A 14,435-nucleotide genomic window follows, 5' to 3' on the forward strand; every position below is an offset into this window, starting at 1 on the left:
GTGAAGCATTTATTTTCACTGCAATTTCTGAGGCTGGTACTTATCCTCTGCAGCAGAGGTAATTCTGGGTCTTCCTTTCTTGTGGCGGCCCTCACGAGAGCCAGTTTCATCATAGCGCTTGATAGTTTTTTAAACTACATTTGAATAAAGTTCTTGAAATGATCCAGATTGACTGATCTTCATGTCTTAAAGTAATGATGGACTGTCGTTTCTCTTTGCTCATTTGAGCTGTTCTTGTCATAATATGGACTTGGTCTTTTACCATATAGGTAAAATATACACCTGTTAATTGAAATGCAAATTGGCAAGGCAAAAGGTGGCTACTTTGAAGAATTTCAAATATTAAATATATTTTAATTTGTTTAACAGTTTTATGATTACTACATGATTCCACATTTGTTATTTCATAGTTTTGATGAAAAAGTAAAAATAAAGAAAAACCCTTGAATGAGCAGGTATGTCCAAACTTTTGACTGGTACTGTATGTGCAGTTGAAATTTGACCATAGAATCAACGTCTGGAAAATATGTATTTTCACCTTTCATTCAGCACGTAAAATGCACCTGATTTCAACATCCGTAAAATATGTATTTTCAACGTCCACAAAATAAATATTTTCGATGTTCAGAAAATGTAACCTTTATTTAACTATGGAGGTCAGTTAAGAACAAATTCTTATTTACAATGACGGTCTACAGTGGGTCAACTGCCTTGTTCGGGGGCCGAACAACAGATTTTTACCTTGTCAACTCAGGGATTTAATCTAGAAATCTTTTGGTTCCAGGCTGAATGCTCTAACCACTAGGCTACCTACCTCACGTAAAATACGTTTTTTCTATATCCGGAATATATGTATTTTCAACGTCCACAAAATACGTATTAGCAATGTTTAGAAAAGGCGTATTTTCGATATCCGGAAAATAAACCCGGAAAATACGTCTTTTCGTCTTTCATTCCGCACCTAAAATGCACCTGACGTCTGGAAAATACATCTAAAAGTAAGATAATTTGTTTAGTGGGAAACTTCCTTCATGGAGATAAGTTTTGTCAGCTAGGGAGTATATTGCTTTTTGGCATTGTCTCTCTTCCTTCATGGGTTGATCTGAAACTGAACAGGACAGGTAAAACAACTTCCTGTAAGAATCGATCATATTTATTTCACCTATCCAATGTTTTTCGATCAGAGCATATGAAGAAGAGGATATAAAATGAGGAATCCACGCAGACTATTGAGATGTATCCCAACTATGAACGATTATCTTCCTCTCTGATTGGATTCCAGTCATCTTTAGGCTGCCCGAGCTCGCTTTCGATTTGACGAGAGGGGGTTTGAGTAAACTGATGGGAGGGGTCTGAGGGTGGAGTAAAGAAAAAAACAAAGACAATCCACACCAAACGCCATCTTGAAACTGGTCACAGGAGAGGGAAACGTTGAGGATACTGCACGCTTGGGAAAATGCTGTACTGCCGTTCTTGTCCTTGATACACTCATGACTTGACAGCAGCGTGTTGTCAAAACTTATTCGCTGTTGATTTCATGTGCGTTTCCCAACGACGTGTCTGATAACATTTTGGTTGCTCCAAAGCTGCAATTGGATACGATTTTTACAGGCACTGGTTGCCAGCTTTTACGGTGTGCACAACTAGCTCGTAAAAGCCAACTGACAGAACACATTGCAATCCATTGGGAAGGGGAAATACAATGTTTCTGTTTGGAATTGGATTATGCGCTAGCATAACGTTAACCTTACATTTTGGAAGGTGAAGACAGCGTCGTGAGGACCAAGAAATGAGATGTATCAAATATAACGTTAGTCCACGAAATGTGGTGTATTTAAACGTCTTTCTTATCTAGCTAGCAGACGTTAGATCATTTACGATATCTAGAAAACTACGTAATTTTAAACTACCTGAAGCTAGCTATCCAGCTAAGATTGCGGGTTAATCAGATATGTTCAATGATATTGTTGCTAATTTGACTGCTTATCATATTTACCTGGTTTCGTCTAACTAGGTAAATTAACAAGATTGAATGTAAAGAAAGCGAACATTAATGTTAAACACAGTGGTATAGTTGCCTAGTATTATTGCTAGCAACTAGTGCTGTAAGGTGCTACGGATAGTTAGACCAACCTGCAACAAGTCAGTCATTAGCTATGGTTTTAACCATTTTGTAGCCTCTAGTTAGCTACACAAGTATCACCTCTTCCATATTTTTGGACATAATTCTTCAGGACCTTCAACTGTGTAACGTAGTAGCAAGCCTTGTGGCTGGCCAGTGGATATTTTGGAGTGGGTCTTCTCAACAAACACCTGTCAACTGGAAAGTCCGTGTTAATACCACACTATGTTGACAATACTAGCTTGCAAACTAGCTGGCTAGTTACATTTGTCTTTTTTTTTGCACAGACCTTCACAACACACAGTGGAGGAGCAAACCTTTGCAGCTGTGTGTTGTTTATTTCCCGGAAATAAAAGGATTTCAATTGGATTGAAAATGGGAGCTGCTAGTGAGCTGGCGTTTGCTGTTTTTCTCATCTCGTTTTCCTCAGGTGGGTGGATATCTGTTGGTAAAATAATTGGCTTTGTATGTATGGTTGTGTTAAATACTGTACTACTTACTGTACACAGTCAGTGATACAATGTTTCTTGGCCTTTGACCGTGACACTCGCCTTATTTTAAAGTTTATTACACTTTGCTTGAACAGATCCCGATTTGTTTTTCTTTCTCATTAACAAGTATACTGATACCTCCTGTTATAAAAAAAAAAGAAGCAATTTGTTGCATGGCTCAGTCTGTGCAGTAAGCAGTGATTGGATACTTTAATGCACTTGGGTGTCTTCTTAGTCAGGGACTTGTATAAGTGGGAAGATGTATGTTGATTCATAATGTAAGACAAATCATAGTGTGTGGATATACCTGGAATTATGCCTCTTCCACAGTGCGTGCCGCATTACATTTCCAGTGCACCAAGACCATTGACAAAACTAAAAAAATCACGAAGAAGCATCCATGGTGCTATCATCTGAGGGGAACTAGCCATAAGTCACCTATGCCATCTATCATTTTGTAGAGTGTTAGGGGTCAAAATGAAACTGTATATGGTGTTATACTTTGTATTTCATCTCATATAGAAGCATCTCCGGAACATAACACTATATTTCATGAGGATAGGACTTCCTGTTGCTGAGATCTTATCTGAAGTGATAGTTAAAGGTCAAAGACCAGTCCACAACCTTATGTTAATCCCTAGTCAATAATGGCACCAAATCACCTGTTGGGATTCTTACATTTAACATGTTTTTTCCCAATTAGATATTGTTTTGCCATTTTTAGGGATGGTGTAGAACAGAGATGATTCAAGTAAAATTTATTAAAATGCAATATTACACAAACATGGCACTTAATATGCAAATGAGGCAGTACGTAATGCATCATTTCACTAATGCAAGACCAAGAATTTTAAGGTGAGTTGGTCATATTAACAAATGATCAGGATTTATGCAACACTGAGAATGTGTAACAATATGAACCAATTTATGAAATTAGAATGCAACTTTTTATACTACTTTATGCAGTCTTTCAAAGATATTTTGTAAAAATCCAAATAACTTCACAGATCTTCATTGTAAAGGGTTTAAACACTTTCCCATGCTTGTTCAATGTACCTTAAATAATTAATGAACATGCACCTGTGGAACGGTCGTTAAGACACTAACAGCTTACAGACAGTAGGCAGATAAGGTCACAGTTATGAAAACTTAGTACACTAAAGAGGCCTTTCTACTGACTCTTGGTATTTTTCCAAAGAAAGATGCCCAGTGTCCCTGCTCATCTGCATAAATGTGCCTTAGTCATGCTGTAAGGAGGCATGAGGATTGCAGATGTGGCCAGGGCAATAAATTGCAATGTCTACTGTGAGACGCCTAAGACAGCGCTACAGGACGGACAGCTGATCCGAACATCACACCTGCGGGACAGGTACAGGATGGCAACAGCAACTGCCTGAGTTACACCAGGAATGCACAATCCCTCCATTAGTGCTCAGACTGTCTGCAATAGGCTGGACTGAGGGCTAGTAGGCCTGTTGTAAGGTGGGTCCTCACAAGACATCACCTGCAACATCGTCGCCTACGGGCACAAACCCACCGTCGCTGGACCAGACTGGCAAAAAGTGCTCTTCATTGACGAGTCGCGGTTTTGTCTCACCAGGGGTGATGGTCGGATTCGCGTTTATCGTCGAAGGAATGCATTACAGAGGCCTCTACTCTGGAGCGGGATCGATTTGGAGGTGGAGTGTCCGTCATGGTCTGAGGCGGTGTGTCACAGTATCATCGGACTGAGCTTGTTATCATTGCAGGCAATCTCAATGCTGTGCGTTACAGGGAAGACATCCTCCTCCCTCATGAGGTACCCTTCCTTCTTTGCGTGATTTCTTGCAAGACAGGAATGTCAGTGTTCTGCCATGGCCAGCGACGAGCCCAGATCTCAATCCCATTGAGCACATCTGGTACCTGTTGGATCAGAGGGTAAGGGCTAGGGTGATTTATTATTTTTTTTAAATATTTTTTATATACAAAAAAATCCCCCCAGAAATGTCTGAAGAGTGGGGTAACATCTCACCGCAAGAACTGGCAAATCTGGTTCGGTCCATGAGGAGGAGATGCACTGCATTTCTAAATGCAGCTGGTGGCCACCAGATACTGGCTGTTACTTTTGATTTTGTTCAGGGACACATTATTACAGTTCTGTTAGTCACATGTCCAGTTCATGTCTCAGTTGTTGAATCTTATGTTCATACAAATATTTACACATGTTAAGTGTGCGCATATTGTTATTTACAACTCTGGGATTGGATCTAGCAACCTTTCGGAAACTGGCCCAACGCTCTAACCACTAGGCTACCTGCTGTCCCCAAACGAGTAGGGTTTTCTAAACTTTTAAGTTTCAGACTGGTAAGTTTCAGGTAAATGCTGTCTTTTGGCCAATTTTTTTCTCCCAAATAATAATAAATCAGTAAACGTTTTTTTATTTAAAAATAAAATTAAAGTAACTACTGGCCAAAATGACCAGGAGGGGGGGGAAATCCCATTGCAAAATAATGCTTTTTATTTATTGATGGAAACCAATTTTACTGTCATGCTTTTAGGTATTGGATAAAGAAGATGCATAAACAACTATCACACATGCACAGCATACAGAACCTATTATCCTCATCTGGTTGCTGCTGGAGTAAAACGTGCTGTTATAAGACTATATATTGCGCAACAATTCTAAGTACAGTCGCCTGTTTAAAAACAGTTTTTGTGCACGTTTTTTTTTAAATTTCTCAACTGGTTATTGAAACGCCCCTCCCATTCACGTGCAGGCAACGGTCTATCAGTTAAGAACAAATTCTTATTGGCTATTGGATGTTCTTCTAGGCACTATAGTATTGCCAGCCTAATCTCTAACCCTAGTTGGAAGTTTACATACACTTAGGTTGGAGACATTTAAAACACGTTTTTCAACCACTCCACAAATTTCTTGTTCACAAACTATAGTTTTGGCAAGTCGGTTAGGACATCTACTTTGTGCATGACACAAGTAATTTTTCCAACAATTGTTTACAGACAGATTATTTCCCTTAAAGTGAATTAATCACAATTCCAGTGGGTCAGAAGTTTACATACACTAAGTTGACTGACTTTTTAAACCGCTTGGAACATTTCAGAAAATTGTCATGGCTTTAGAAGCTTCTGATGGGCTAATTGACATAATTTGCGTCAATTGGAGGTGTACCTGTGGATGTATTTCATGGGGTACCTTCACACTCAGTGCCTCTTTGCTTGACATCATGGGAAAATCAAAAGAAATCAACCAAGACCTCACAAAAAAAAGTGTAGACCTCCACAAGTCTGGTTCATCCTTGGGAGCAATTTCCAAACGCCTGAAGGTACCACGTTAATCTGTACAAACAATAGTACGCAAGTATAAACACCATGGGACCACGCAGCTGTCCTTCCGCTCAGGAAGGAGACGCGTTTTGTCACCTAGCGATTAACGTACTTTGGTGCGAAAAGTGCAAATCAATCCCAGAACAACAGCAAAGAACTCTGTGAATATCCTGGAGGAAACCGGTACAAAAGTATCTGTCCTATATCGACATAACCTGAAAGGCCGCTCAGCAAGGAAGAAGTCACTGCTCCAAAACCGCCATAAAAAAGCCAGACTACGGTTTGCAACTGCACATGGGGACAAAGATTGTACTTTTTGGAGAAATTACCCCTGGTCTTATGAAACAAAAATAGAACTGTTTGGCCATAATGACCATCGTTATGTTTTGAGGAAAAAGGGGGATGCTTGCAAGCCGAAGAACGCCATCCCAACCGTGAAGCACGGGGGTGGCAGCATCATGTTGTGGGGGTGCTTTGCTGCAGGAGGGACTGGTGCACTTCACAAAATAGATGGCGACATGAGGCAGGACAATTATGTGGATATATATTGAAGCAACATCTCAAGACCTCAGTCATGACGTTAAAGCTTGGTCGCAAATGGGTCTTACAAATGGACATACTTGCAAAGTTGTGGCAAAATGGCTTAACTTGTTATGGTATAAGGGGACGGTTGCGTCCCACTTGAGCAAAAAATGGAAAATGCAGAGCAGCAAAATTAAAAAAAAAAATGATATAAAAATCTAACTTTCAGTAAATCACACATGTAAGATACTCAATTAAAGCTACACTCGTTCTGAATCCAGCCAACATGTCAGATTTTAAAAAGGCTTTTTGGCGAAAGCATAAGAAGCTATTATCTGATGATATCCCAATAGTAAACAAAGAGGGTAGCATATTTCAACCCTGCAGGCGCTACACAAAACGCAGAAATAAAATATAAAACATGCATTAACTTTGACGAGCATCTTTTGTTGGCACTCCAATATGTCCCATAAACATCACAATTGGTCCTTTTGTTCGATTTCATTCCGTCCATATATATCCAAATGTCCATTTATTTGACGCGTTTGACCCAGAAAAAAACAGCTTCCAAAAAACGCAACGTCACTACAAAATATTTCAAAAGTTGCTTATAAATTTTGCCAAAATATTTCAAACTACTTTTGTAATACAACTTTAGGTATTTTTAAACGTTAATAATCGATCAAATTGTAGACTGGTCTATCTGTGTTCAATACAGGAAGACCACAAACCATGCTACTTTTCACGTCTTGCGCACTCTCAACAGTGTTACCCAGTTCCTAGATGGCCTACTTCTTCATTGCACAAATGAAGTGTGTGCGAGCAAGGATGCCGACAAACCTGACTTACACCAGTTCTATCAGGAGGAATGGGCCAAAATTCACCCAACTTGTTGTGGGAAGCTTGTGGAAGGTTCCACAAAACTGAGTGTATGTAAATTTCTGACCCACTGGGAATATGATGAATGTGCTGAAATAAATAAATAAGCTCAAATAAATCCTCTTTTATTTTTCTGACATTTCACATTCTTAAAATAAAGTGGTGATCCTAAGACGGGGAATTTTTACTTCGATTAAATGTCAGGAATTGTGAAACTGAGTTTAAATGTATTTTGTTGATGTATAGTTTTGGCATATTTATTTATGTAAACTTTCTTTTGTTGTCCAGAAGCCAAATATGCAACCCATCCTAGTTATTGCATCTTTAGATCCTTTGTAAATTTCGAACAGATATTTGATATTTGAATCTCTCACATATGGAAGCGCCATCAGGTGCGCTGTTTAGAATTGTGTTTTCCGGCGCATTGCATTTTGTCAATTGTTTGAAAATTATGTTTTATGGCTGTTAATTACAGTTGCATCTTCTGTTAACTCTTGGAACTACCCATCCCGGATCTGGGAGAATTGTCATCAACTACACTAATTAGCATAGCGCAACGGTCAAAACTAGAAAATATTAATATTCATGAAATCACAAGTGAAATATAGTGAAACACAGCTTAGCCTTTTGTTAATCACCCTGTCATCTCAGATTTTGAAATTATGCTTTACGGCCAAAGCAAGACAAGCGTTTGTGTAAGTTTATCGATAGCCTAGCATAGCATTATGTCCAGCTAGCAGCAGGAAGCTTGGTCATGAAAATCAGAAAAGCAATCAAATTAACCGTTTACCTTTGATCTTCGGATGTTTTCACTGACGAGACTCCCAGTTAGACAGCAAATGTTCCTTTTATTCCATAAAGATTATTTTTATACCCAAAATACCTGAGGGATCTCCTCCCAGACCTGGACTAAAGCATCCGCCAACTCCTGGACAGTCTGTGGTGCAACGTAGCGTTGGTGGATGGAGCGAGACATGATGTCCCAGATGTGCTCAATTGGATTCAGGTCTGGGGAACGGGCGGGCCAGTCCATAGCATCAATGCCTTCCTCTTGCAGGAATTGCTAACACACTCCAGCCACATGAGGTCTAGCATTGTCTTGCAAAGCTCCGCCTTATCTCAGTTCACTGGTCACAATGGCAACACCCATCCGTAGCACGCGCTCCAGCAGGTGTATCTCACTGATCATCCCTAAAGCCAACACCACATTTGGCCGCCTTTCGTTCCAGTTCTCTGCTGCCTGTGACTGGAACGAATTGCAAAAATCGCTGAAGTTGGAGACTTTTATCTCCCTCACCAACTTCAAACATCTGCTATCTGAGCAGCTAACCGATCGCTGCAGCTGTACATAGTCTATCGGTAAATAGGCCACCCATTTTTACCTACCTCATCCCCATACTGTTTTTATTTACTTTTCTGCTCTTTTGCGCACCAATATCTTACCTGTACATGACCATCTGATCATTTATCACTCCAGTGTTAATCTGCAAAATTGTAATTATTCGCCTACCTCATGCCTTTTGCACACAATGTATATAGACTCCCCTTTTTTAAAGTTTTTTTTTCTACTGTGTTATTGACTTGTTAATTATTTACTCCATGTGTAACTCTGTGTTGTCTGTTCACACTGCTATGCTTTATCTTGGCCAGGTTGCAGTTGCAAATGAGAACTTGTTCTCAACTAGCCTACCTGGTTAAATAAAGGTGAAATAAAAAATAAAAATTAGGAGGAACCCAGGGCCAACCGCACCAGCATATGGTCTCACAAGGGGTCTGAGGATCTCCTCTCGATACCTAATGGCAGTCAGGCTACCTCTGGCGAGCTGTGCGGCCCCCCAAAGAAATGCCACCCCACACCATGACTGACCCACCGCCAAACTGATCATGCTGGAGGATGTTGCAGGCAGCAGAACGTTCTCCACGGCGTCTCCAGACTGTAACGTCTGTCACATGTGCTCAGTGTGAACCTGCTTTCATCTGTGACGAGCACAGGGGCGCCAGTGGCGAATTTGCCAATCTTGGTGTTCTCTGGCAAATGAAAAACGTCCTGCACGTTGTTGGGCTGTAAGCACAACCACAACCTGTGGAGGTCGGGCCCTCATACCACCCTCATGGAGTCATGGAGCTCCTCCTGCTCCTCCTTGCACAAAGGTGGAGGTAGTGGTTCTGCTGCTGGGTTGTTGCCCTCTACGGCCTCCTCCACGTCGCCTGATGTACTGGCCTGTCTCCTGGTAGCGCCTCCATGCTCTGGACACTACGCTGACACACAGCAAACCTTCTTGCCACAGCTCGCATTGATGTTCCATCCTGGATGAGCTGCACTACCTGAGCCACTTGTGTGGGTTGTAGACACCGTCTCATGCTACCACTAGAGTGAAAGCACCGCCAGCATTCAAAAGTGACCAAAACATCAGCCAGGAAGCATAGGAACTGAGAAGTGGTCTGTGTTCCCCACCTGTAGAACCACTCCTTTATTGGGGGTGTCTTGCTAATTGCCTATAATTTCCACCTGTTGTCTATTCCATTTGCACAACAGCATGTGAAATTTATTGTCAATCAGTGTTGCTTCCTAAGTGGACAGTTTGATTTCACAGAAGTGTGATTGACTTGGAGTTACATTGTGTTTTTTAAGTGTTCCCTTTTATTTTTTTGAGCAGTGTATCTCAACCGGGACAATTGGCTTTTCAGTAGGAGCGAGAGGAAGGTAGTCATTTTGTCTTTTACGCAAGAATTACTCAGAGCCCTCAGCTAGCCACTGACGCAATGTAGTCGTTTACGCTCATTCTTCAAAATAATGGCCTGAAAGTACGTCTAAAGGCTGTAGACACCTTAGGGAAGCCACAGAAAAAGGATTCTGGTTGATATCCCTTTCAATGGGCAATAGGGATGCATAGAAAGACAGGGGTTTCAAAATAAGAGTCACTTCCTGATTGGATTTTTCTCTGGATTTTGCTTGCAATATCAGTTTTGTTATACTCACAGACAATATTTCTACAGTTTTGGAAACTAGAGTTTTTTATCCTAAGCTGTCAATTATATGCATATTCTAGCATCTGGTCCTGAGAAGTAGGCGGTTTACTTTGGGAATGTTATTTTTCCAAAATTAAAAATAGTGCCCCCTAGTTTCAAGAGGTTAAGATTCATTACCATCACTTAAATGTGATTTCTGTCTTTCTGAGCACTGTGGGTGGAAGCCCTAATGGGTTATGCACCCAGTGGCCGGTAAATTCAAATCTTCCCGGGTCATGTTCGGCGCCACATTTTCCTAACCGAAACCCTGACACAGCCACTGCAGAGCAGCGCTGCCTCTCGCCCAGAGCTTTACCTCAGGGAACGGCGTCAAGCCAACATCCTCCCTCATACAGCTAGCTAGCATCTTGTCATGAAAACAGGTGGCAATGTGAATTTTGACTTCTCATACAGCAAAATGTAGCTACAAAGCTCTACTTTGTAACCCGTTATGCTTTTTTAATGTCTCTGAAAACATCTGAATGACCACAGCGAAGGAAAAACATTTAACCTTCTATTTCAGTCCAATGGATGTCTGATGACTGTGAAACACCCTCAGAACGTTCCCATACTTGTTGGCAATACAATGTCACACGGTAGAGAGTAATACCAATGGCAAAGAGCAAATATCAGCACACAGGTTTCGTGAAGGCTGTCCCACAGATTTGACCGTTTTTAGCACAGCACTTTACATTTGGGCTCATGGTTGACTTCCACATTCAGGTTTTCAAAGGACTTTTATTTATTTTAACAACCATATGTAGTGAAAGTGTATTTGATCACACATAGCGTCCATTGTTTGTCGTGTCACCTAACTGAGTACCCACTGTCAATAGATGTTATCGTAGATGGGAAATACCATCTTAACCTGTACTGTTTTCATTTGAGTGTTATCACTGTTTTGTTATACTGTGGCATCAGATAACCTCTACGCCTATACTGGAAATGCAAAATTAAACCATATGTTTTTGTCTGGTGATGGTGGACCTCGTCTCATTAATAAAGACTACAACTTGCTGACTTGAGACTATGGAATTAAATGCAGAATCCTCACTGGGGAGCAAGCTGCCTAGATAATCCTGTATGCTGTCTGCTTTTGAAAGCTGCTATCTGCCCTAACAGTTGGTCAGTCAAGCAGTGTTTCCCCTATATTCATTTAGCAGCTGAGATGTGCTTTTAAAGGGATAGTCATTGGCTCAATGACTGGAAGTCTATGCAAACGGCTACCCCTGTCACCTTTGCCACCACTGCTGAAAGAATCCTAGGGGAAACACTGTCAAGGTTATATTTTCAAGGTTTGATTACATGTAAAAGTATTAGCTTTTCTGGCCACATTACAAATTTCCATTGTTTCATTTAAATATTTCATTCTGTGTTAAGCCTGAATATCTGTCACTAAATGTGGGTATTTTGTGTACTGATATGAGTAGGAATTATGAGGACAGTAAATATGCAGTGTGACGCTCAACAAAGAATTCAAATGTCTAGCCTCAAGCAGTCCTTTGACTCTGATTTGGGACAAAGGCCCATGTAGAGTTTGATCCTCTTTAAAACAAGGCTAAAGAGGTTAGACTATACAGCCATATGCTGAGGGTAAAGTAGCTCTGGCCCAGCCGCTTAAATCCTCATCTCAAAAATGTGTAATGACTTATGTTGGCTTCACCAAAGCCAAGCAACAGCAGTATAATTGAATTGCACTCATCTTGACATGTCATGTACAGTAATGCAGACATGCTCTGCTGGACTGTAGATTTGTTACTAAAACTGAAACCAAACTCTGCTCTGACTGACTGAAGTGGTTGAGGTTTGGTGTGGGATAATAAACGTCTCAATTGCTGTCGCTCGCCTGCCCATGGCCCATTCCATTCCAGGCTTTGTATCCGGTTCAGGTTACCTGCTGCCTCACTCTCTAGAGTCTGGACTTGGGTTCAAATAGTATTTTTATCATTCAAGCTTAAGCTGTGTTTGATTTAAGCTTGCCTGGTACATCAGGGCCAATGGAATAGTCCCATAAGTGCAAACCACTCCATTTCATATACTCCAGGCAGACTCAAGTAAACACTCAAAGTATTCGAAAGTGGCCAAATTACTATTTGAACCCAGGCCTGCAGCATCCCTCGGAGTCACCAGTCTCCAGGGAACCCTGGAGGCACCGGAGCGGAGCCCAGGCATTCCTCACCGTGTCAATGAAAAGGAGCATGCTCCCACCCCCACCAGGGCTCATGTTGACACTGTCAACCACCAGCAACCCAAACCAGACCAGAGAAATGATGAAGCCAGACAGATGTAGCAGGCCTAGCTCCCCCCTCCCCCCTTAGGTCCAGGTTTCAGGATGGATGGATGGCACAGCTGCAGAACATCTTAGTTTTTGCAAGCACCGGTTTCAAGAAGCAAGGGGAGTTGCACTAAAGATCTTCACGTGTCCAAAATATTGGACTCGTTCCAAACTTTTACAGTTTGTTATTTGGATTAAACTCTTTCTGCAATATTTTGGTCGCTCACAGTTTAAGGAGCTGCTGGAGTTGGCTGGCACTGTGTCCCAGTTTCCTTGTTTCCTTCCTGAATAATTGGGGCCCTATAAAATCTGTGATGCGGACAGAATCACGGAATCCAGACAACTGAATTCAACAATATTAAAAAATGTATTGAAAGAAAACCACTAAATGTAATCTGAGATCTACCGCATAGATTTTTTTTAAAACATGACTTAAATGTAAGCCTATGCAATATTAACCAAGTAACCTCTCTCTGGGATATGTGGGACGGTAGCGTCCCAACTGGCCAACATCCAGTGACAATGCAGAGTGCCAAATTCAAATAAATTACTATAAAAATGTAACTTCCATGAAATCACACATTCAATATACAAAATTAAAGCTACACTTGTTGTGAATCCAGACAACGTGTCATATTTCAAAAATGCTTTACGGCGAAAGCAAACGATGCTATTATCTGAGGATAGCACCCAAGCAAACAAACACAGACCACCATATTTCAACCCTCTAGGTGCGACACAAAATGCAGAAATAAAGATATAATTCATGCCTTTGACGAGCTTCTTCTGTTGGCACTCCAATATGTCCCATAAACATCACAAATGGTCCTTTTGTTCGATTAATTCCATCGATTATATATCCATTTATTTGGCGCATTTGATCCAGAAAAACACTTGATTCCAACTCACGTAACATGACTACAAAAGTTACCTGTAAGCTTTGTCCAAACATTTCAAACTACTTTTGTAATACAACTTTAGGTATTTTTTAACGTAAATAATCGATAAAATTGAAGACTGGATGATCTGTGTTCAATACCGGAGGAAATCAAAGTGCAGCTAGCTTTCAGGTCACGCGCCTCTAACAAAGAGTACACTTCCCTCTACCCTCATTCTGAACAGTGTTACTTCTTAATTTCTCAAAGGAATAATCTCAACCAATTTCTAAAGACTGTTGACATCCAGTGGAAGCGATAAGAACTGCAAGGTCACTTAAATCTGGATTCCCAATGAAAACCCATTGAAAAGAGTGACCTAAAAAAAAAAAAATCAATGTTTTGTCCTCGGGGTTTCACCTGCCAAATAAGTTTTGTTATAGTCACAGACATGATTCAAACATTTTTAGAAACTTCAGAGTGTTTTCTATCCAACTCTACTAATAATATGCATATCTTAGCTTCTGGGCATGAGTAGCAGGCAGTTTAATTTGGGCACGCTTTTCATCCAATATTCCAAATGCTGCCCCCTATCCTAGAGAAGTTAAAAATAGTAATGTAGCAATGAGGTTTGTGCAGTAAACAATAGGCCCAATACATTATCACTGCATATTGGCTTTGCTTGAACTGCTCTGCCAATGCATTGTTGTTCGGGCCATTTTTAAAAATTATATTTGTGGTAGGCTATATTATCACACTGGTAATATATTGGTTGGTGTGTTACTTGTGAAACACAGCTGAGTGAGCATACATTTAAAAAAAAAAAAAATTTTTACTGGGCTGATGGTGCCTGCATCTGATGGTCATTCTCAGCAGAGGAAGAGAGCAGCAGACTGAGTGTCCACACACTCAACATTCCGACACTGACCAAAAAGGGA

The 14,435-nt window shown here is 40.7% G+C and overlaps 1 protein-coding gene across 4 annotated transcripts in view; it reads left to right on the forward strand.

Moving 5' to 3' along the window:
* Nucleotides 1–1,398: 1,398 nt before the first annotated feature.
* The window catches only part of LOC112266566 (activin receptor type-2A), a 46,128-nt gene continuing 33,091 nt past the window's right edge, over nt 1,399–14,435 (forward strand). For 3 of the 4 annotated variants that reach the window (XM_024444147.2, XM_024444146.2, XM_042297052.1), the window contains exon 1: nt 1,399–2,552. In XM_024444147.2, the coding sequence (XP_024299915.1) occupies nt 2,498–2,552 (55 nt within the window). In that variant the 5' untranslated portion in view covers nt 1,399–2,497. The remainder of the gene's footprint in view (nt 2,553–14,435) is intronic. The other variant, XM_024444145.2, reaches the window with a different exon arrangement.

The sequence above is a fragment of the Oncorhynchus tshawytscha genome, linkage group LG14, assembly GCF_018296145.1.
Source record: "Oncorhynchus tshawytscha isolate Ot180627B linkage group LG14, Otsh_v2.0, whole genome shotgun sequence".
Classification (NCBI taxonomy): Eukaryota; Metazoa; Chordata; class Actinopteri; order Salmoniformes; family Salmonidae; genus Oncorhynchus; species Oncorhynchus tshawytscha.